The sequence below is a fragment of the Squalius cephalus genome (assembly GCF_949319135.1).
Source record: "Squalius cephalus genome assembly, chromosome: 4".
NCBI lineage: Eukaryota > Metazoa > Chordata > Actinopteri > Cypriniformes > Leuciscidae > Squalius > Squalius cephalus.
This window is the reverse complement of record NC_137125.1, coordinates 33,009,319-33,034,573: the sequence shown is the minus strand read 5'-3', so window position 1 is coordinate 33,034,573 and position 25,255 is coordinate 33,009,319. Positions and strand designations below refer to the sequence as shown.

At 37.8% G+C, this 25,255-nt stretch overlaps 1 protein-coding gene across 1 annotated transcript; it reads right to left on the bottom strand.

Moving 5' to 3' along the window:
* Nucleotides 1-538: 538 nt before the first annotated feature.
* On the bottom strand, nucleotides 539-23,311 carry nup50 (nucleoporin 50). The gene is made up of 8 exons (XM_079868914.1): nucleotides 23,176-23,311; nucleotides 22,341-22,419; nucleotides 18,719-18,802; nucleotides 18,442-18,634; nucleotides 8,045-8,587; nucleotides 6,843-6,924; nucleotides 6,641-6,759; nucleotides 539-2,303 (listed from the first exon to the last, which is right to left on the bottom strand). Exons 2-8 carry the CDS (start codon nucleotides 22,407-22,409, stop codon nucleotides 2,104-2,106), a joined length of 1,290 nt encoding a protein of 429 aa, XP_079725040.1. The 5' UTR covers nucleotides 22,410-22,419; nucleotides 23,176-23,311; the 3' UTR covers nucleotides 539-2,103.
* Nucleotides 23,312-25,255: the final 1,944 nt, after the last annotated feature.

The following is a 25,255-nucleotide window of genomic DNA, read 5'->3' as shown; positions in this document are numbered from 1 at the left end:
TCAAGATTTTTGTAGTCGCTGTCGCGTTTGTCATATAGTTCTTTATGTTCCGACACCAACAAGACCAGCAGCTCTACATTCATATTGACTTGCATCTTCCTCGTCTTATTTCTTCCCGGCAGTGTAGACGCTACTTGGCGTATATCTTCTTCGCCGTTACGCTCGGCAAGACCTTTTTGTGTTTGAGCGCCCCCAAGTTGTGTTTTACTGTAATTTCAGAAGCTCCAGACACCTGAGCAAAAGCGCCAATCTCATTGGTCGGATAGTTTTTTGACGCGGCGCGTCAAACCAAAAAAACGAACCCGAGGCGTTTTTTAAAAAAATGACGCTTTTACGCGTGGCGTTTTTCGCGTCAGTGTGCACACTCACATTGGCGCCCTTTGTTTAGTCACGAGGCGTTAAACGTCGGCGAATATCACGCGCGAAATTCGTCCCGGTGTGAACAGGCCTTTATGTAAGGACATAATTACAGGTAAGACTATTGATGGCTCCGCATTACCATGCTACGGCCAATGTTAACTTTTTTTCTTCCTTTTTTCAGTTCTAATAGCTACCTTCACATTCAGAAACTATATATACACAACATGCCACAGTTGTAATATAAATCTTTATTGAAAAATCTAATCCATTAACAAATAGGCTAATCTATTATAAATTCTACAAGTTAGTCAATTTACCACAATACAAACAATAGAATTTGATAAACTAGTAAAGGTGGTCATGAGTATGAAAAGCTTTCTAATTTATGTTGGTGCAGGATGATGTTTTCTCCTTTTCAGTCTTTTTTAGTTTATGTGGCTGTTTTAGATTATGTTTGGCATTCTCCATTGTGTTTTAAGGCAGGAAATTCTCAATAGATTTCAAACAAGTTGCACATTTTATCATCAGCGTCGCGATGGCTTACGCAAATCTTATCACACTTTTGTAGTGCGCTGGTGAACGCGCACAGAGTATACTGTGATTCACGCACGCCACTCAAGCACAGACAAATAAACGGTCATAATACGCAGATAATTGGTCCATTGGGGAACTTTGTGCTTATAAAAGTGATAAAAGCATTAAACGCACAAAGCATTTAATTAATGGTATATATCTTCACTATATCTTGTGTTCAACAAGAGAAACTCATACAGGTTTGGAACAACATGAGGGTGAACTATCCCTTTAATTGTTCGATTTGGTCGAGGTCAGTAAGTGGGAAATTAATTTGTGCCAAAGAACCATTTCTATTGCCATGTTGCTGGAAATGAAACGAGTCATTTGTCAGGTTCAGTTGATTTATTCACCAGTAAATGAATGTAAGGTAGATCGAGTGCTGCTCAACACTTTAAACACATACCTCATTGTGTAAGGCAGTAAAAAAGGCCACTTACAGGAAAAAAAAAAAAAAAAAAACTTCCAGGTCATCTTCAGGACAGATTGCCATAAAGCCAGCATTCATTCTCAACCTCAGCAGTTCTGTGGTTTACATACATCCACACATGCCCTCAACCAAAATAAATACCATCACAGCAAGTACTGCGAGAAAATGAGCCATATAAAAAATAAAAAAAAATTCACCAGGTATATCTGATCACTTCCTCCTATGAAGAACTGTGGGGGATTATTTTTGATTAGAGCAGTGGAAATCTGATGCATATATTGTTCTAAAAAAAAAAAAAAAAACCTTTTCAAATGTAATACTGACCTCTAATTACTCCTCCAGCAAGCATTGGAAAACCATACAGAAAAGATCTTACACGTACTTGCCTCTGAAAAATGATTCCCAATTAAAACAAATCAAATCAATCCACGTAAAACAGTCGGCTCTGTCTAAACCTCGAAGAATTCCTTAAATAGCAGCTAAATTAAAACTCAAAGGAATGTCGATGAATCCAGACTCGTGTCTTTGCTATAACATGTGGCCTCTCTGATACGATGAGCAGCGTTTACAGTAGGACCACGAGTGATTTCACAGTAGAAGAACCCATTGGTTTCCATCACTCTTCTAGACGATTAACGGGACGCAAAAGAACAGTTCTAGATCAGACGGACAGAGTAGATGTGTGGGTCGTGCGAGAGCCACGTTCAGTCAAACACGTAAGAACGAGGGTGGATGATGCGTTAGGCTTTCTTTTCCTGCAGGATCCCATGCAGTTCGTCTGCGTCCTCTGCCGTTTTCACACGCACGAGCAGCGGGACGGGTGTGCTGGGGTTCTTGTCGTCAACAGGAGGGTTTGGCACACACACCACCATCACGTTGTTTTTGCCAGTTCGTGAGCAGGGCATGGAAGAGGGCACCATGATGTTCAGCAAGATGTTCCCTATGAAGAACCAGTAGAGCCAGTAAAGCACACATCAAATAGCCAGAAAGATTTAGTTATGATGCATATCTCTTAAAATGTAGGTATTAGCTGAATTTGGAGGCAGGGCTCGACAATAAGGACTGCGTCAATCGTAAATGTCACTCGGGAAAGTTGAAGCAACTGTCACTTGCCTGATCTTTTTACTGGTATACTTGCCTGAAAAACGTTGTTTATTTTATTTGTATGTTTGTTCTATTGTATTTGTGCTCGTAATTTTTCTTATTTCAGTACTGACAGTTTACTTGTCTTTTGCAACATTTGAAATTTATATGAGTTAGGCTAGTAGTTTTTGCTGTCACAACCTAATTTATTAAGGTTATGGGTCAAAAACTAGGCCTATTTTATTTATTTAAAAATAAAAATATTAACCACTGGGCCGACTGGGCCGTAAGAAAAAAATCCTTAACGTTGAGCCCTGCAGAGGAACCATAATTTCATTCAAGAATATTTAAAATAATAATAAAAAACAAACAAACAAAAAAACAGCAATTTTACCTATATATTTACAAATTAGTGAAAAATTATAATATATATATATATATATATATATATATATATATATATATATATATATATATATATATATATATATATATATATATAAATTAATCCAAACATTTGACCAGTAGTGTGATTTTTACTGTTTTTACAGTACTGGTCAAAAGCTTGGATTAAGATTTGTAATGCATGCATCTTCTGCATTGCTCACCAAGGCCGCTTTTATCTGATCAAAAACACAAAAAATAAAAAAACTGTTTGAATATATTTTAAAATATATTTAATTACTGTGATTGCAAAGCTGAATTTTCAGCCGCCATTACTACAGTCTGTAATGTTACATGATCTTTTAGAAATCATTTGTGTGCATATAAACAATACCCATTATTTAATACATTTATTTAACACAAAATCTGGGTATATTTCAGTGACTTGACAACTGTGCTGACCGATATCATCCGCAGTCCTCCTGGCTATGACTAATAATATATAATATAATATAATATAATATAATATAATATAATATAATGTCTTAATAATAAGAAGAAGAATAATAATAAGAAGAAGAAGAAGAAGAAATGAAAATTCTGAAATTAATTACTCACCCTCATGTTGTTCAAAACCTATAAGACTTTTTAATGAAATCTGAGAGCTTCCTGTCCCTCTGTTGACAGCTACACAACTGACACTTTGACGCTTCAAAAAGTTCATAAAGAGATCATAAAAGCCTCAATTCAATCTGTTCATCATAAAGAAATCCGAGTCTCTTCAGAAAATTTGGACTAAACCACTCAAATCATATGGATTATTTTTATGATCTCTTTATGAACTTTTTGAAGCGTCAAAGTGTCAGTTGCTGTCAATGGAGGGACAGAAAGCTCTCAGATTTCATCAAAAATATCTTAATTTGTGTTCTGAATATGACCGAAAGTCTATGGATGGGACGATTACCGGTTTCACGATATACCACGATAAAATGTCCTGGCGGTTAGGATTATCGTTTAAAATTTAATTATCACGAAAACCGTGTTTGATTATGGTGATTTTGAAAACTCGCAGTAAATCCTGTCCAGCATCAGTCTGACGCAGCCGCAGCGCAACATTGTTTTTTTTGTACGAGGAGACATGGTGGAAAGCAGTGACAGCGCTCGGGAGATTCATCACCCATAATACTCCCCACCGCGGCTGCAGCTTCTCGGTAGGGGTGTGCCGGTTTCAGAATTGGTGATGACGGTTATGACGTGAGTCAAATGTGACGGTTCGTAACATAACCGTCATCCGGGGGGGGGTTGCGACGTTCGTCTGTTATATAGGACAACTTATTTTGAATAAAATTAATATTTGTGTAGTGTTCAATGTTGTTATCAATAGAGATACGCGGATGGGGTATTATTTCATCCGCAACCGCATCACATAACTCATCATCCGCACCAATGTTTTTTGACCAGATTTCAAAGCCGCACCCGCCGGCCATCCGCTGATTGTTTTGCGGTCTATGGACGATGCAATGCTCTGCTGATGCGGGCCACAAGAAAGCCCTTGTCTGTTCTAGAAAGGATACAGCAAAGATATTTAATGCTAATGTATGAGGCATAGCCTACGCTGAGTTTCATTCATTTACGATGAGATGCACTCTAGTTCAACTTCACAATGCAATGCAAGTGAACGCGGCGCATCGGAGCCTCAATGTCACGGTTATTATATTGTCTCCTATATTTGCTTTTTATTTATTAAATAAAATAATTGTACAAAACGAAATTCGCTTTAAAGAAAGGCTTTCTAAAAAGCAAAACTTAATGAAGTGGTAAAAATCATGTCTGACGATTTACAAAACAAAACTTCATTAAGTGGTAAAAACCATGTCTCCCGATTGCAAATGTTCATTATTGCAAATGTTTTTCATTTGTTTAATAAATCTCATAATGATGGCACATCACTAGGCTATATCATAGCTTTTATTTCTATCTCAAATGATTGGCGGTCGGTCAAGGGGTAGCCTACTTGGCAAAGAATCAAATACAGTTGGAAACGACGTAGACCATTAATAACACATTCTCTATGATAAAAAATGTTTGTAAAAATATTTTAATTACATGGTTTTGGCGGTTATAGAGTTCTAATGACGGTGTTCAACTATAACCGTCGGTCTCACGGTTATATACTAACCGTCACACCCCTACTTCTCGGTGACGTCCGGTATTGTACGTACTAGTCTCTGTTATCTTTAAACCCCACTAAAAATATAAAAAAATATTGTAAAGCACCATAAAGTTTTCGTGCACTATATTCCAAGATTTCTGAAGCCATTCAATAGCTTAATGTGAGGTACAAACGAATATTTAAGTCGTTAAAGTTAATGGAAACTCATCTCTCCTCAGTCATTCTCCGTCCATTCAGAATTCAAACAGCACGTCGCATTCGGTTACGACAGTAAGACAAGGAAACTCACTCCAAGATCAATGTTCCTATTATTATACTTTATTTGTAGAAAAAGGTCTATGGTTTTTCATAAAAGTGCTTTATCTCGCTGGAGTTTATTTGTTTCTAAATCATGAGTCTTTCTCGCGGGTGTCTGTTAGATAACACTGGAGTAGAGCGCACTATGAATTTTTCTTCACCCGCACAGTAACTAAAATGTACAATTGTTAAAAGAAAAGGCTCAATAAACTGTTGCATAGATATGATACACTAATCAGCAATATCTATTCCCTTGTTTTCTGCACTTTTCAATGCGAAGCGCTGCGTGGAATGACTCCATGTTGCTTCAAGCGCATCATTCTGTTCACGGGATGCGCTCTATATTGAAGCCTTTCATATTAGGCCTATAATACTTTTGCCCAATGAAAGATTAAGATTATTAATGGTCTTGTTCTGTCCTACCCATCAAATATTGTTGCCTCATGAAAAAGCTGCACTATACATTCAAAATAAATGTCTTTCATTTTATAGTATATGTAAATACATTCATTTGTTTTTCATCAATGTATTTTATAACAATACAAAGAGCAACGTGGAACATTTTAACTAAATGTTTTTTTTTACTACAATAACATTTGCTGCTGAATTATCCACTAACCTCATTTATAATAGCATTTTAATGAAACGAGAGAGCGCGTCCGCGGTGATAGAAGAGATATGCGCTATTATAATGTGTTAGTTACTATTGACGACGGTCATATAATTTAATGTGTATGCTTAAAAAAAGTGCATAGAGCTGCTAATTTTATTTGTTGATTTCAAAATATAAAACTTGGTGAAATGTTTTCAGTGTGCGTATTTGTTCTTTTTGAACATTTTCATCTCATTTTAACAAAACCGTGATAATACTGATAATCGTGATATTTTGGTCACTATAATAGTGATATGAAATTGTCATACCGTTACATCCCTAGTTTGGAACGACATGAGGGTGAGTAATTAATGACAGAATTTTCATTTTTGAGTGAACTATCACTTTAAACTACAAGCTAGATGACTGCATTTCATGAAATATCCTGCAGGGGGATCCAGATCTTCTCTAATCATGGCCAACAAACACACCATGTACCTTTCATCTAATAACTGCAAAAGTGATATGTGATAAAAGTGATAAGTGAAATGATAAAAAGGCGCCATTGAGAAAGTGGTAACTGATTATTTCTTGTTATTGTGACTTTTTAATCACACAATTTACATCTCACAATTAACAGAGCCTGAATATTGTCATCAATATAATCAGCCTAAAAAGGTTCTTTACAGACAATGTCAAGTATCTTGCTTCAGTTGACTGATGTATGCATGTATGCATGATGACTTACCCAGGTTTGTGTCGGCGCGCACTAACAACTGAAGTTTGCTCTCAGCCACCATCTTCAGATGCAGCGTCCCGACCCCCTTCTCCTTAAACTCTCCGTCCTTCTTATAAAACAGCTTACACCTGCGGAAAGATCATTTTGAAACATAACATATATGAGAGACACGGGTGTTGTGTTAAAAGAGTGACGGGTACGTGATGTGTACTTTTTGGAGTAGAAGGCATCTTTCTCCTTGATCTCTTTAACCACAGGAACAGGCGGCTCCTCTGATTCTTCTCCATTTTCATCTAAAACAGAAACACAGCAGGAAATTCACATGAAAAATCATGTTGCAGCATTTTACTGAAATGTGCTGACTGATACTCTAAATGCGAGTCTGACTTCTGCTGATTTTATATTCATTATCAGCATTTGCGCAATAATCATAAATATTCTTGTTATAAGTGTGTTCTGTGAGAGCACAATCATGTCATCTGCAAGTTCTAATTGATAAAAATCAAAAATGAAAATTGTCCAGATAATTTCAGTAACAATTACACCCTTCATCAGTCACATTTATCTTGAACGCGTGTTCTTCCCCTGAGGAAGGTACACAAGATTTAGCCAATGGATATTGAAAACATGCACCTCCAAACTTGGGGAAGTTTTTAAAGATGTGTTTTTCTAATATTTATTTAAAACTATTTTATCCCAAATCTAATAAACTACAATCAAAATAGTTGTTAGGTGCATCTTGAATTATTGTATAAACATTATTTCGCCCTTTTCTGTAAGCAGATGAATGATGTTCTGTGATTATAGAGAAGCATAACTTCGGTATGTTAAAGGAATAGTTCACTTAATTTTAATTTTTTCATTTACTCAAGTTGTTTCAAACCTGTATTAATTTATTTCTTCTGCTGAACACAAAGGATGATATTTTGAAGAATGTCAGTAAACCAGACATCTGATGGTAGCCATTTACTTCCATAGTAGGAAAAAATAAATACTATGGAAGTCAGTGGGGTCAACAACTGTTTGGTTGATGACATTCTTCAAAATATCATCCTTTGTGTTCAGCAGAAGAAAGAAATTAATACAGGTTCGAAACAACTTGACTAAATGACAAAATTTTCATTTTTAAGTAAACTATTCCTTAAACATGGTCCATTTCTGCAGAATCTCTACAGAAAGAATAAATCATTTTCTCCCACATTTCAACTGAATTGTACCATTACACAATTTCCCTATAGCTCAAACAGCTAATATATTATATCAAGAAAAATAGCCTAATAAACCCTATATTCCACTAGACTGAAATGAAACAGAAATATGCCATGAAATAAACTAAACACCACTTACAACCTTACAGCAGAAACCTATGAATCAGTGCGCTTGCTGTATTAGTGAACAAGTGAACACACACACCTGCAGTCTGGCTGTTGCTGGCTGACACCGCAGGACTGACACTACTGACCGCTGATCCAAACACCGACACGCCTGAGGAGGAGGAGGTGGAGAAGGAGAAAGACGGCGCTCCACTGGACGTCAGTGCACCGAGCACAGAGCTGTCCAACTTCTGGCCGAAATTAAAAGAGACGCCCGGAGCCGACACAGCTGCTGGTTTGTCATCATCCTTGTCTTTAAAGGAGAAGAGCTGCGGTGCTGCTCCACTGACAGCAGGACTGGAGACGGTGGTTCCTGCTCCGCTCGACACAAGCCGTTTCTCCGCCCCACTGTCTGACGTGCCGTATTTCCTCTCGATGCTGGCCAGGTGTCGCTCGTAGTCCCGGAAGATGGGGTTGAGGTCACACAGGGGGTTGTCGTTGACGTGTTTGGTGATCCAGTCGCGCACGGAGCAGTTCAGCGCGGTGAGCTGACGGTTGTACTCTTTACTGCTGGGGGCGGAGCCATTGGAGGTGACATCATCCGTGGGCTTGGAGGGGGTGGAGCTGTTGAAGGTTAGGGGACCTGAGGATGAAGAGAGAGACGCTGGGTGACTAAGAGCTCTGAAGAGGCAGCATTTCTAACAGTGTGACAACTGCCGCCCATCCTCCCTCTCTGACTTCACAGTGTGTTGGTCGGCCAATTCAATGCTACGTCATGGCCTATATAAGAACACTAAAAGGTAGTGGGGCAAAATGGAGAAAATTATGATTCTCTTATAAATGTTAACTGGGGGGTTACATTCTTGTGTCACCAGTTTACATTTCGAAAGATATAAAATAAGTGTTTGATGTCCCCAGAGTGTGTATGTGAAGTTTTAGCTCAAAATACCCCACAGATATTTTTATACAGCATGTTAAAATTGTCGCTTTTTGAAGGTGAGCAAAAACACATTTTGTCTGTCCCTTTAAATGCAAATGAGCTGCTGCTCCCGACACAGAGGGCAGAGTTTCAACAGCTTGTGTCCTTTTACCTCACACAGACATGCACTGAAAATTTCAAAAACTTTTAGCCTTCTATGTTCAACCCAAAGTCAGAAAGATGGAGAGACTCAAAAGAAGAAGTGACAATATGTAGAAAACATTTCTGAATGGTTAGTTAGCGAATTTATGTAGCTTATGTATAGTTATCTTCTAGTCATTAATTAGCATATTCTGTCTTGATAATCTATAAATCGTGTTCTGGGGCGGGGTTTATGTAAATTTTAGGCTTCATGATGTCACTAACCCGGGAGGAATAGTCCCTACCAGCCGTTTGTGTTAGTCCTTAAAAAACGATTTCTTTCAAATAAAAGATTTCCCTTTGCTTTGAACTTTGAGCGTCATAACTTTGTTTCTTAAGGATAAAAAAAATCTCTGCTAATGCTGTAAACTATATAGAGCCCTTACTTGCACATTAGCTATTATAATATTAAAGGCTAACAACAGAGCCCAGACTATTTGCCTAAATTAAGTTGGAACACTCAAATAGCAAACTGTATGCAAACATGTAAACTGCACATAAGGCAGTTTTTGCATTAACTTCTAAATTCAATTATGTTTTTACTCCAATTCGTTGTTGAAAGTCATTTCATGACAGATATTTTAAACAGACATTAAATAATCAAGAAATCACTAACAGGTTAAGTAAAATAAAATTAATATATATAGGCTAATATAGAGCATATATTTAGTGAAGAGTTAATTTCTCTAGCTGACTAACAAGCTGTGGACATTGAATGGTCTTCCTGAGGTAAATTTAATGCTACGTGGGATATTGTTTTAAAGCTGTTTTACTGCTGTCTTTCCGCAGTTAAAACACTGAGCGATTACATGAGATATAATATGTTTCAGTAAGTTGTTCTGTATCTTTGAACATACCTTCAGATGTTCAGTCACGTTTATTAGGAAGAGATGATCGTGATCACCCATGCTGCGCTGCTTTTACCTATATTGGTGCCTATATAGTGATCAGCCACACCACATTAAAGGGATACTCCACCGGTTTTTCATATTAAACTATGTTATTCCCTTAACTAAGACGAGTTGATACATACCTCTCTCGTCTCAGTGTGTGTATTCAATCGCTCTGGTGCGCAGCGACACTTTGATAGCACTTAGCTTAGCCTAGTTCATTCATTAGGAACCAAACAGAGATGAAGTTAGAAGCGACCAAACACCTCCACGTCCACGACCAAGTATGGTGACACAAAATAAAACGTGGCACTTTTCTAAGCGGGTAAAAAGGATAACTATAATGTATGGCGGAATAGCACATGAAGTTGGGAGCACTTCGACTCTGTGCAGTAAAAAGTCACGTTGATTCTAATGAGAGAAGTGAGAGGGAGAAGATTTTTCAGGAGTGACTTTTTACTGCGCAGAGTCGAAGTGCTCCCAACTTCAAGTGCTATTCCGCCATACATTATAGTTATCCTTTTAATGAATGAACTAGGCTAAGCTAAGTGCTATCAAAGTGTCGAAGCGCACCAGAGCGATTGAGTGCACGCACTGAGACGAGAGAGGTATCTATCAACTCGTCTTAGTTAAGGTAATAACAGTTTAATATGAAAAAACGGTGGAGTATCCCTTTAAAGAGAGTCAAAACAGCATTTAGCCTATTGTTTGAATTACGTGATAAAATGAACAATTAAAAAAATAGCACTTTGTTTCTTGTCGAAAGTACCAATAATTGCAATAAGCTCCGTGTTTTGTTAGTTAATGGTGTTAGGCTACAACGCTGTATTCGTCTTGTACACAAGACACGAAAATTCACGAGACTAATACGTGTACCGTTACACCCCTAATTGCGATTTCATCAAATGTCAAGGAAGAAAAACTCGTTTTGTGACATACGGTAAACCTCAACAATGGGCTAGAGCTGGGCGGGGCGCGTTCGGTACGCCATGAGTATTTCCAGTTCAGTTTGAATATCGTTAGTCCTCTACTAGCCAAGTATCAAAATGTTTAAGAAACACATTTTAAAAAATGGTATTAGATCAAGATAGGAATAAAATCTCAAAAGTAGATTGAGAAAATACATAAAGCTTTGGGAAATCTAAACACTTCACCTTATGTTGTTTTTTGGTGATAGAACAATTGAACATAAAACCATATTACATTAAATATGATTACTGCTCTGGTCTGAGTTAACATCAATTATATATTGCCAACCCATGTATTACATATTGAATCAGAACCAGAATGTTGAATTTTGTTTCAATGCCCGACTTATTCTTTATAATTTACCCCTTCAAACATCAATGTAAAATCAAAAGATTAAAATTCTGATGGCAATATTCATTTATAAAGTTACCTGAAAACATTTTGGATGACATTTAAATCTTTTTTGATGACTGTTAATTGTTTTGATATAGAAATACATGTCCTATCAGTCAGAAACAATTTCTTTAGAGAACAAATATGCATAACTAGGCAATTAATAACGTAAAAATGTCTTGTCAAAACTTGTGGTGCACTAATGAATCTCATTGGTTGTGTGACAGTTCAAACTCATGAGTGTAATGGAAGCTAATTCTCAAAGTGTTCACTGCTGGGAATCATGTCAGACTGGGTTGGTGCCACAACACTAAAAATACCAGTTTGTGGTTGATGAGGTAAAACAGTCTCTGTGATTGCCAACTGAATAAAGCACAAATACAAAAGCTTTGGAGATCTGAGAATACTGCTGCCCAAAATAGACAATGAATTGAGACCATATCCATAGTGAGCCACAAACAACTGGATTATTTATGAAGGTGGAAAGAGCAGTACAGTCAGCGCACGACTCTTTCGCTTCATCTTTGGCTTCAAGACAAACAGTAGCACAGCATATGTGCTGTACATCTAAATAACATAAAAATTAACCAATTAATTATAAATCTACATTTGCATTTAACTAGGAGTGTGCACGAATATTCAATCTGTAATTAATATTCGAAAAATAAAATACGATTAGAATTTTACTACGTTGCTTTGCTGACCGTAAATTAATCCATGATAAATCCCAAGCACTAACTCGCAGTTATAATTAAATGTGGTGGCGCTGTGGAGCGTGTTAACAAGTTTATTGTATTTGATCACAATGTTGTCGTCTGCCTCGTGAAGTTTGGAATTACTTTGATGAAAATGATCTTACAAAATGGAATTACTTTTGATCAAATTAATGAATATGACTTATATCATCACCACAATGAGAAAACACATGAAATCCAAACACCCGTCGACTGAAGAAAGACAGCTGTGCATCACTGCATTCACGACTGCAGGCAAGCGCAGCTGTAAAAGTTAGCTGAGATGATACATTACCTTATCAGATAGCAAAATGATTTTGAGACTTATGCTTCCTTTAAGTTTTGTTGAGGGAGAAGGGAGAAAGGAGAACAGAAAATGCTAAGTGCTGTTAGAAACTTCGCTTAGCACACTGTGTCTCTGCAATGTCTGTCAGCGCAGCGCGTTCTCACTCGAGCATGTGGATATTATTGTTTTTCTCAGCATGAACGTGAAACAATATAAACACTATAACCATATGCTGACTCGAGTGTACGTTAGGTTCAGTACGATAATTGGCGCAGTCTGCTTTATTAGCTTGTTTTACGTTAGTGCTGCTTGAGCTTAAATGATTTTGTTCTTTATATTTTTTGTTTACACACATTGTTTAATGTTTTCAACTAAAAGAAAACCTTAAGATATATAGCAAGCTTGTTGTGTATATTGCCTAATCGTAAGCTTGTTCAGAAATGGTGACAAAAACTTAAACTTAACTTCAAAAACAATTTCTACTTAAAAAAATAACGTCTTTCTCATTAAACGTCATTTCAATAAACGAATATTCGATTTTTATGAGCCCGAATATTCGAATGCAATATTTTAGAAAAATGCCCATCCTTAATTTGCTGAATGTTGACTTGAAATCAGAAAGTACTGAGTTCCTATTAATAATAATAAAATAAAAGCAAACGCTATACTTTTTCGCATACCGTTTACTTACTTTGTTTAACAGTTCTGTCTAATAATGTACGAGATATTTATGAGAATTTTAGTATCTTTGTTTATCCCGAGGTTTTCCCGCAGCCTGCCGGATCCAGGCCGTATCCAGATCTGACGAAGGACCTTCGCTTGGACCCGATGACAACGCAATGCTGAAGTGCCAACTAGTCTCTCCCTATGGATGATCCCTTTACCACTCCAGATAAAGCGTTGTCGGGAAAATTCGTTTCGCGTACCTACCCCGAAGTGACAAAATAAAATTCTGTATCAAAATTTATAAGGAAAGACCAGTACTTTGTTTAGGCTTAGTTTGTAGGGAATTCCAAACCTGCACACATATATTCAAACGCACATAACTATAGAACCAATTCTTAATGCGCATGTGAACGCCAACAGCGTTTATCAGAGGTTCACGTTTAAAGTCTGTGTAGAGAGAATTGTGTCGTCTTAGCGGCCCCTAATTTAATAACAAATGATCGTTGCGACGGAAGCGAATCAATCAAAACTAACTTTAGCTGGAAAATAAATGTATTAACGAACCGCTATAAAGCCAAAACAATCTCTGTTACCTTAAATTATACGCTTATCTCTGTAAAGCTGCTTTGAAACAATCTACATTGTTAAATGCGCTATATAAATGAAGATATAAATCGCGGTAATGAATATGCACGATATTGTTATCGCGGGCACTTCAAAAAACCGTGAAAAATAATAGATCAGAATTTATATTTATAGAACGCGCATTAGCTTATTTTCCATCAACCGCTTAAACACTGCGTATATGCTGCGCGTAACATGTGCGCACTCTGATATAAACAATCCCCACATGTAGAAGCACTGTGTGCATGCGGCGCAGTGCGCACTCTAGTCTAATGTAATGAATCCTCACATGGAGAAGAAGCATGGCGGAAGGAGGAATGCTGCCGACGATTTATCCATAGACAGTAAAATAAAGGATTTATCCCCCTTCTAAAAGCAGGGCTGCCAACTCTATGCATTCAGCGTGAGACTCGCGCAATTTACACTTTTCACACGCTCTCACGCCACACATCCATTTTCTCACGCAGAGAAAAATCACGGAGCAAAGAGGACACTGACACCCGACAGACTAGACAGAGCAGGTTACTTTTGATATGAAACAAATTCTCAGCTATCAGGTTCTGTCTATTTTATTACGAAATTTAGACAATAAATACCATTTTGGCACTTGTAAATGTGACATGACAGATAGCTGTAGCGCCTCAGTTCAAGTAAACCGATCATCTGTTACCTCTTATTTAAAGATACAGTACAACTTACCGAAAGGTATTTATGCCTCATACATAATATTGATCAATCAGTGTTTTTCAACCACGAAAAAGAGGTCAATAAAACTGCAGGTGAACAATTATGTCACAGAACGTTACATTTAAGTTACCTCAGGAAAGCCATTTAATGACCAACACGTTAGTTGACTAGAAAAAATAGCTATAGAGAGGAGTATTTTGCTAAATATGTGCACTATATTACATTTGTATTATATTTTTACTTGTCATAATTGTTATTATAATGAAAACCAAATTATATTTAATTTAATTTGTTCATTTTTAACCTTTAATAATACCAGCTGACAGGGCTCTCTGTATGTTTACAGCATTATGTGAGATATATTTTTTCTTGAGAAAAATTAACATGTAGGCTATCTACTGTAGCCTACCTAATACTTATCCAAAGAGTCAATATTGAATAAAGATTGAAATCAAATCCCAAGAATTGAATTGAAATCGTGAAAATTGTGTCAAATTCTGTTTAGTTACCAAATGTTTTGACAATCACAATTACACCTATTGTGATGCAAGTTGTTTTTTTTCTACATCCCCTCCCAATCCATCTGTTTCTCTTGAGCAATTAAAATATCGTGATAATACTGTATACCGTGATAAAAGCTCAATCAATTAATCGCAGCATGAAAATTTGATACCGGCACATGCCTACCATAAACTAATGAAGAAGAATGTGAGCGCTGTGTTCAGACACTACCGTTCTCAGGGCCGCTCCTCAAAATAAAAGTCAGGTGTGCCATCAAAAATAAAAGTCCCGCTTCTAACACCGGCCAATCAGAAAACTGTATCGGCCGAGATATTTAAAAAATGCCAAATATAGGCCTTGGCGAGATATTATTCGACCGCTACTATTCAAATCTATTTAACATTTGATTATTCAATTTCTGTACCTGAAAACTACTGTTAGAACTACCTGAAGATCCTGAAAAGCACTTAAATCTAACATTTTGTTTTATTTCACTGGTATCTAACATTTTGGTATCATAACCTTATTACAATACAAGATTACATGGGTCAAAAACAATAACTATTTTATTACTTTTTTTGTGGTGGGGCCAGTAAAATTTTGATGAAGTGAAAATGGAGATCTTGCGAATCGGAATCGAGACATCTGTATCAAAGGACACATGAATATTTACATCGTTAAATTTATGTTTCACTGAAACTCTCTCTCCTCTGCGGCTGTCAGTCATACTTAGGTTACGACAGTCAGCATGGGAAAACTCTCTGAGATTCAATATTCCCATTATTATACTTGATCGGTTTACAAAGATCTTTATATCGTGGATTTGCATAAAATGACTCTTGATGGAGTTTACTGATGTTTCTAAGGCTACTTTCAGAGTGCAGTTACATATTGCGACCTCAGTCTGAACAGTCATATCGAGATTTTGCATACCTGCAGTTAACAAGACAGTTGCAAAAGGTAGTCAGTGAAGGACAGTGATGTGTCAGAGCAAAAGATACAAGATACGAGGGGCTCGTATCATAAATATTTAAAAACTCTCTTTTCGCATTCTCATCTTTGTTTTTAATATTGCATGTGCATTAATTCCCTGGATTCTGTGGCAGATCACACATTAAAGGGGTGATGAACTGAGAAATCAAATTTTCCTTGAGCTTTTGACATATAAGAGATCATCATACTATAATAATATCCTGTAAGTTTCAGAACTGAAAACTACCTTGTTAGTCCAATAAAAGCTTTTATAGACATCAGGCTCAGCAAACGACTCGTTTTTCAAAGTGGGGAACAATGACGTCAAAGAGGATAAAACACCGCCTCCACAAAAGAAGATCAACGCCTACTTCAACACGGCCTGTTTAGCCCCGCCCACCGATTCGCCCAAACATGCTAAATAACATAGGACGACATGATGATTGCTACCGGATCGAGCTACTTCCAAGCAATAAACATGCTGTTTACTAAATATTGTGCAGTTCCTGTTTGTGGAAGAAGACCGTCTGCATAAGCTTCCTTCGGATTCCAGCATGGTTAAACTTTATTAAATCAGTCAATCACAATTTCCCGACGGATCTGCCAGCAACATGTAAGTAACCATGTGTATTCTAATGCCTGATCTGCGATCAGTGATTTCTGTGTAATTATTCAAGTTCAGATATTTCTCTTAAAATCGTTCAATACTGTTTATGCATCAGCGACTAAACGATCAACTTCACATAATTTCTCGTAGTATTATGAAAATAATCTTTTTTTAAACTGTTATTAAATTATATAGCCTACAGAAAGCGATCAAAGAACGATCCCTTTCGCCCAAGCTGTCAATCAAACAGCACAGCGCGAGCCGCGAGAGCTTATCTGGACACTTACCAAACTCGTGATGAAATAATGACACTGTTACACTAGGCTACACAACGAAGCTCTTACTGTGTACTCACATCGTGTTTGCATTGTGATTTGGTGTAAGCATTTGTGAGAGTGCAAAAATTGCGTTGCAATGATAAGATCTTTATTCACGCGATCAACAGACTGTCTGTCATATGCTCAGTCAGTGCTCATCATGCTGCAACCTTTCATGTGATGGAATAGATTTAAATATAATGCTTTAAACGATACTTTTCACGATTTGTTAATCTCGATAGCTGTATTAGTAAAAACGTAGTACAAGTTTTCGAGAGAGTTCCTGTAATACTAGCTATTTCATTGCAAGCATGTCAGCCAATCACAGCAGTGGGCGTTTGCACTGCAGTCTCACAGCAGACACGCCCCTTAAAACGGAGCGTTCAAATCTGAGGCAGAAATCAGGCTTGGAAAAATGGCTTTTATTTATAAATTATGACAATTTTTTATGTAAAAATCATACTAACATTATAAGGGCACCCCAGGCAACATTATAAAATAATAAAACAATCCAGTTCATGACCCCTTTAATTTAATGTCCTACGTGTTTTCTTCCATATGGCAGCCTGCTGTGTGACGTCTTTTTACCATTCTTTTGCGCATGAGGGTCAGTTCAGTACCATGATCTGTTCGCACTGGAATCTGATATTGGCCATGTTTAAAACAACAATGTGAACAGCTATACAAAAATCGGATCTGAGCAATGAATCGTAATTTAGCACTAAGGCTCGCAGTGTGAACAGCCTAAATGATGTGGTAATCACTACTGGGTGTTTGTTAGATCACAACACTGGTGTGAGAGGACATGAACTGACATTATGGTAGGGCTGCACGATTAATCGCAATAAAATCGCACGTGATTTGGCAAAGGCTGCGATTATTTTGTGCGCAGCTTGTCAGTGGAGTGCGGCTGACTGGTAGTAAATACTGCCCCATTTGAACGCCAGAGGGCGCTCTCACGCAAACACGCTAAATATGCCCCGCCGCAGAAGTACAATAATGCACATCATTCCAGGAAATCCCTATTGCTGTATCTGAATAAACAGAAGATTGAAACGCTTGGATTAAACATGACTTATAAATACACGACTGCCTTATTCTGTGTAAGAAGCACATCATCTCACAGAAGGAGGAGCTCAGCTGTCATTATGAAGTGAGTTTGGAGTAAATGCATGTTATTAAATGTTGCATGTTATTAAAAAGAGGTTCATAAATGCTTCTTATGTTTTAGAAAGATGTTTGACGCGTGTTGTTTTTTTCAAATGCACGTTATAAGTGACTCAAACTCACAGTGCTTTCAGATGGAGCAGCGTTTACAGAGCCGTACATCAATGACAAACTGCGCATAAAAAATAAAAAAAATAAACAAAAACCCGCAGCCTTTACGATTTGAAAATCATGATAAGCCATCTCGATTTAAGTGCGATTACATGTAAATTGCGATTAATCGTGCAGCCCTAATGCACACAAGCAGTTTGCGCAGTAAAAGATTATTAAAAGCCTATCTTGTTCTGTCATATCTATCATAAATAGTTACCCCAATAAAAAGCTGCACAATACATTAAAAAAAAACCTCTTTTAATTTTATATTTAATTTCTTGTATATAATATTTCATATTTACACATCTAAACAACTTGTATAAGATTTATATATAAACCTTAATCATTGTTTAGATTACATCTACAATTAACTTTTTTTCCATGAATGAAAAAAACAAAACAAACACTTACCACTGTTAGTTTTAGCAAACGAGGGAACGTTAAAACTTGCAAAAGATGGAGCCACTGATGCCACACTGCCATTGGTCAGGCTGGACATAGGTTTGAAACCAGCGCCATTACCAAAGCCAGAGAATGACGCTGTCCCTACGGCCGATGTCAGAGAGAAGCCCTTAAAAGCTTTGAAAGCCCCTCCACTCTCTCCCTGTTACAAAACAACAAAACTCATCTATAAATCACCCTCAAAACACATGACCGGATGCCTGCCGGGACACAGGAGGAGTGTTACCTCTGCTCCGACGTTACGACGCTTGGCTTTCTTGATGGAGCGATTCTTCATCACATCTTCAGTTGCAACTGAAAACATTCCTGCCTGAAGACACAAGACAATATTTTCAAAAGTTCACTTATTCTTGGCTGAAGCACTTAACCGCTTAAACACAGTTTTTTTGGCATGCTTGAATCTGAAATAAAAATCTCTCTCATAAGGATGTACAAGTAAAATTAAATCTGAGTAGTTGTGGGATTTGCAGCAGTGGCGTATCCAGGACATTTTTACTGGGGTGGCCAAGATGGGACACAAAACTAGAGTGGGGTGGCCATATATAGCCTACTATAAAGTAATGTTATGTAAACCTTCAAACTCTTATGAACAATAGAGGTTTTAATAATAGTAACAAAGTGCAAACTTTATTTTTAAATAATGGTACTATTTCATAAAATGTAAGATACAGTCACAGGCCTATTTAGGAAATGTGTTTACTATAGTCTGTTATTAATTACCGTAGTGGGAATATGATTTAGGCTACTCAATTAACTTGTCCATTAGCTTGTCTGAAAATGCACTTGTGTTTATCTGCAAAAAGGTTCACATACACTAGATTGCAGCCTAGGCTACTTTTAATGTAAATATAATGTTAGTCGTTTGTTTTTCAATTCATAACACATGTGGACAATATGGAGTGAGCTGTAGTCTCTGTCTTATATATTCTTAAATTCTGTCTTATTTTTTTTATATATTTATTTATTGTTTTAACAATTTTTATATTTATTATGCACTGGCCGTAGAGCATTGCAATTTCATTGTATACTTGATATACATTGACAATAAAGATTCTTACTTAGATTCTTACTTACTTTTTAAAGTCTACATTAGAGACCTGCGCAGGACGGATTTCTCCCTTAATAATTCCTAAAAAGCTGACATCTCAGTTCATCGTGATCTCACAAATCTCTGTTATTATCAATGAAACTGGCTGCATAATGAATCTTTCATAATATATACACTTTGTTTGCTATAATCAGATGATTTGCCAGTAGCCTATGCAGAAATCAGCACTGAACAAAAAGTCCATTTTGAGCGGTGAGGGGATTCTATCTTAAATGTCTCTGATTGGCCACTGCGTTCAAGAAATCAACACATATGTCTGTGATTGGCTACATTGTTGCAAATGCAAACATGTTATACATAGAGACTCTGGCCTGTAAATCGTTTCTATTTTGTTTTAGTTGTTCTTGTTGCTTTTGTGCAACAGATGAATGACAATTTATTTGTTTTTAGATGTTCAATTTATAGATAATTCTATTTTGCGGGAGTCCCGCGAATCGTTTTACTCTCCCGCAACCAGCACACACACGAGTGCATTACCGCCCGTGCCCGCACTCGGCCATCAGATCTATATTCCCGAGCCGCACTCTGCTGCGTTGGGTCCCGACCATACCTCTCAATCGACTGATTCCAGCGTTTTTATTGTTGTTGTATTGTTGCAACTGTGTGACCGTCACCGTCCTCTTGTTTCACGGACTAGCAGCAGCAGGTGCACCGTGCAGCGCACGTACTTTCATCTCATAAGTCACCTGACCTGCATGGCCAAACGTCCGCTGAGCAGAAATCAGCTCTCAAAGTCTCAGTTTGACCGTTACTGTGTTAGTTAAAAAATTTAAACTGGCCCTAAATCAGTTGATCAGCTGTCATCATTGATTGACAACATTTCTCATTTCTTGTGTTGACGAACTTGACCAACTACCTATCAGATCTGGGGTGGCCACAGGGGTGGCCAATGAGCTTTCAGGGGTGGCCCCGGCCACCCCAGGCCACCCCCTAGAATCGCCACTGATTTGCAGAAATGGATACAGAGTAGAAATAGGCAAGTGGTTAAAGGGTTAGTTCACCCAAAAATGAAAATTCTGTCAGTAATTACTCACCCTCATGTTGTTCCAACCATGTAAGACCAAGGCTCAGGCCCTGGTCATTTCTAGGCTTGACTACTGTAATGCTCTTCTGGCCGGACTTCCAGCATGTGCAACTAAACCTCTACAGATGATCCAAAATGCTGCAGCCCGTCTTGTCTTCAACGAGCCAAAGAGGGCCCACGTCACTCCTCTGTTCAGCTCACTGCACTGGCTACCTCTCGCTGCTCGCATCAAGTTCAAGGCATTGACGCTTGCTTACAGATCTATCACAGGCTCAGCTCCCTCCTACTTTCACTCACTCCTACGAGTCTACATCCCTGCCAGAAGCCTACGATCGGCCAACGAGCGACGTCTCGTGGTTCCATCCCAGAAAGCCACAAAATCACTTTCCAGAACATTCTCATTCACAGTTCCATGCTGGTGGAACGCTCTCCCCACCCTCATCCGGAATGCAGAATCCCTGACAACCTTCAAAAAACATCTGAAAACCCATCTCTTCCGGGAGCACTTAACCTCATAAAAAATAAATAAAAAAACAAAACACCTCCCCTTTCCCTCTAAACCTCACTTATCGGGCTTATGCTACTCTGAATAATGCCTGAACTTTGTATCTTGAGCACTTCTTGCGCTGCTTTTTGTTTTTTGCCTCTTCATGATGACTCGCTTAATCTAGTCCTACTTTGTAAGTCGCTTTGGATAAAAGCGTCTGCTAAATGACTAAATGTAAATGTAAATGTAAGTCTTTCGTTCATCTTCGGAACACAAATTAAGATATTTTTGATGAAATCTGACGGCTGCATCACTCCTCCATAGGCTTTCAGAGGGACCGAAACTCGCCGGCCCAGAATAGTTATTAAAAACATTGTTAAAATAGTCCAAGTGACTACAGTGGCTCTACATTACGTTTATCATGCGACGACAATACTTTTTGTGCGGAAAAACAACAAAAATAACGACTTTCCAACTATTAGTGGTCTTCAATGTGGGCCTCTGATGAGAGTTCACGGGAGCGCCAGGACGCATGCGCGAGAACTGAGATTACGGCGTTCTTCTTCTATTGTTACTGGCTGCTCAGTCTTTAGGAGTATTACCGCCATTTACTGTACAAGATCATAGATATCATATAATAATATGATATCTATGTACAAGATGAAGTCCCGACATTGCCGGAAGCGCAAAACGGTCTGTTTATAAGCAGAGCAAGACGCACGCTGTAGAACGAAGAAGAAGAAGCAGAAGAACGGCGTAATCTCAGTTCTCGCGCATGCGTCGTGGCGCTCCCGTGAACTCTCATCAGAGGCCCACATTGAAGAACACTTATAGTTGGATAAAGTCGTTATTTTTGTTGTTTTTCCGCACAAAAAGTATTGTCGTCGCATGATAAACGTAATGTAGAGCCACTGTAGTCACTTGGACTATTTTAACAATGTTTTTAATAACTATTCTGGGCCGGCGAGTTTCGGTCCCTCTGAAAGCCTATGGAGGAGTGATGCAGCCGTCAGATTTCATCAAAAATATCTTAATTTTGTGTTCCGAAGATGAACGAAAGACTTACATGGTTGGAACAACATGAGGGTGAGTAATTACTGACAGAATTTTCATTTTTGGGTGAACTAACCCTTTAAGTGTCTTTTTTGACACTATGGATAAAAACATATCCACTTGGAATGTAAAGATGTTTCACACTGAAAGTGTGTAGATACTGAAAGGTGGCACACCTCCTCTCCTTCATCTTCCTGGTCCCAGTTCCTGTCCGTCAACTCTTTCTCTGCAATCCTCTTGGCCATCACAGCTCAGCTGTCAAATAAAATACATGGCAGACGTTTAGTCAGGAAATACGATAGAGACAAATCAAACGAAACAGAATTGGGATTATTGGAATTTCCTTTAGAACTGGAACTAAAGGGAGAAATGCCAGATTAGATTACAAAGGAAAGGAAGCTTGTGACGCAAGTAACACCAGTAGGAGATTTTGGATCAACATTAAAATATCAACTGATCCTAGTAGACATCTGGTTTAGTCCTCTGATCTTAAGTACACAATACGTGTAGGGTTAGTTTAGGTCTACGGTGTGAATCAGTTGAGGTCAAGGTTCGGTTGAGGTCTCGGGTTCATGACCAGGAAGGAGTCCTACTTAGGTAAATTGTATCTGTCAACCAAACCATCACATTTGTCTCACTAAAGAAGAGACAACATTCAAAATCACATTATATTATCTATACAAATGAAATATTCCTGAAATTCCCTAAGATTTTAACAACATGAGTCATTAATTACGAATTTGAAGCGCATTTCATTTGAATGACGTGACAGATTGAGCAACTACCGGCAGATGAATATTAAATAGCTCAAACATGATTTTAATCGATTAATTTCGGACTCAAATAGCATTATACTATATTAGCAGCGAGATTATCTGTTTATATGGTGCGTTTGTGTGAATACGATGGTTTAAACGTGCTAATGACGGGCCGGCTCTTAAATAAAGATCAATACGACGTATCACGGATCAGTGTGAAACAAACCACTATTTAATAAAGTTATATACATACCTCACACAATTTCCCGCCAACCGTTCGCGCCACACAGACAGTTTCGACTGCTTGTGCTTGAATGATGACCGCGGGAATCTCAATCTCGGGCATACAGAAGCAGGCCGCGCGCTCACACCGCCATCTTAGAAACGCATCTCACACTCCGCATGTGCACACAGAGAAGTGTTCTGCGCATGTGCAAAGAGAAGCGGCGCCCGCGCCTCACACTGCGCATGTGCGAAGAGCAGTAACGGCCGCAGGAGTCTGTGGGAAATGAAGTCTCTCAATGAATGCGGTAATGTCTGGAGTGCTGGGGCCTCATTTATAAAACTGTGCGTAGGAACCTTACTAAAAGTGTACGTGCGCCCGAAAGCCAAAAATGGCGTACGCAAAAAAATATTCAGACTTATAAAACCGTGCGTACGCCAGAACCTGCGCAGAATTCACTTTATAAATCCCAGTCAGCGGAAGATTGTGCGTAGGCTACATGCGTCTCCACCCGAAATAACCATATATGGAGCTTACAACGCCTAGTTTTACTATGCAGATCCTCATCTACATATCATTTATATGATTATTCATCCACGTGATAACTTAAACGTTATCACGTGGATGAATAATCATATGCAAATGATATAAACGGTACAAGAAACATTATATTAATACAAATCAAGTAGTTGTCTATCCTTGCCTTGTTTTTGAGTAGCCTACATAAATCAAATAGTGTAAAATACATTTCAGAGAAAGTTTTTCTCAATCTTTTCCACTTGCCGAATTGTATTTTTAATTGATTTACATTTTTAATGGAAACAGATAGGCCTTGGGCATTATTTGCACGAAACTATTTTCTCAGACAATCTGGTATTATCATGATAAGCAATTATCTCTGTGGTTAAAACATTAAAGCACGCCACAGGAAAAGTGTTCAAAAACAATCGCATCCTCAACAAATATTTCTAATGATTGAATTTAAAAAAATGTTGTAACTTCAGTAATGATTTCATGTTTAAGTGTTTAACTCCATTAATTTGAATGGCATATTTAATATAAATGTTTATATCAGAAGTATTTTATTTATTTAAACTGTTATTTGCGTCAGTTTCACTAAACGGCTCAACACGCTCGCTGCCGCGGACATTTAAGAAGGAATGGATATTTGCTTCAAGTGACAGGCTTGGTGATTGAAATTGTATTTGTATAATCTTTCTGTAGGCTATATGTTTAATTTTCTTTTGATTTTCTGTATAAAAGTGACCAAAAATACATTTAACTCCAACTCACCATCGATCGGTGTCGCCAAAGTGCTCCATCTCCAAAACGTTCGTACGCATGGGTCAGAGTTTGCGTGCAGGTGTGCAAATTTTCCCGTCAAGTTTTTCTTTATAAATCCCACCTTTTGCGCAGGAACTGGCGTACGCATGTTTTCAGCCCCGTTTTGTGCGTACACAAGCTTTATAAATGAGGCCCCTGAAGAGAACGCAAATAATTTTTAAATTCGCTTACAGTTTTTTTTTTTTCAACTGCTTTAACACATTTTCAAAACTCTGCCTCTTTTTTTTACAACTTTACACTCAAATCCAAGAATTGCACACACAAAATGCAAAATGCCTCACATCTCTAAAATGAAGCACTGCATTCAAAATATCACAAACACATCGCAAACATTTGTCTTACGTTGCAAACACCTTTGCCATAATATTATAGTTTAGGATTGATCATATAGGCCTACACACAGTTACTCAAAACCTAAAGCTCTTTTTTCATGAGCTCCTATGTACATTTCTGTACAAGATTACAGTTTTTTTCAATTGCTTACACACTCAAATTAAAACTTTCCCACAATTAGCAAAACCTTACACTCAAGGAGCAAAACACCGGCCTAGATTTGCACAATTGTAAGCACATTGTCAGCTTCGCACTTTTTGCAAAACATTACACACAGTGATTTGCAAAACACTAAACACACTTGCATGCATTTGACACAGAAATTTATCATGATGTCATTTCCTTGCAATTTCAAAGCAAAGGCTTTCAAATGAACACACCCATGAACCAATTGGTTAAACTCAGCCACCAGATGTGCACACACACTGCTTAA

What these genes read in the sequence shown, in the direction of transcription:
- nup50 (XM_079868914.1), bottom strand. Translation starts at nt 22,409, where the DNA reads ATGGCCAAGAGGATTGCAGAGAAAGAGTTGACGGACAGGAACTGGGAC. An exon ending in AGGAAGATGAAGGAGAGGAG is followed by an intron (nt 18,803 to 22,340) that starts GTGTGCCACCTT and finishes TTGTGTCTTCAG; the next exon opens with GCAGGAATGTTTTCAGTTGC. An exon ending in GATGCCTTCTACTCCAAAAA is followed by an intron (nt 6,760 to 6,842) that starts GTACACATCACG and finishes ATCTTTCCGCAG; the next exon opens with GTGTAAGCTGTTTTATAAGA.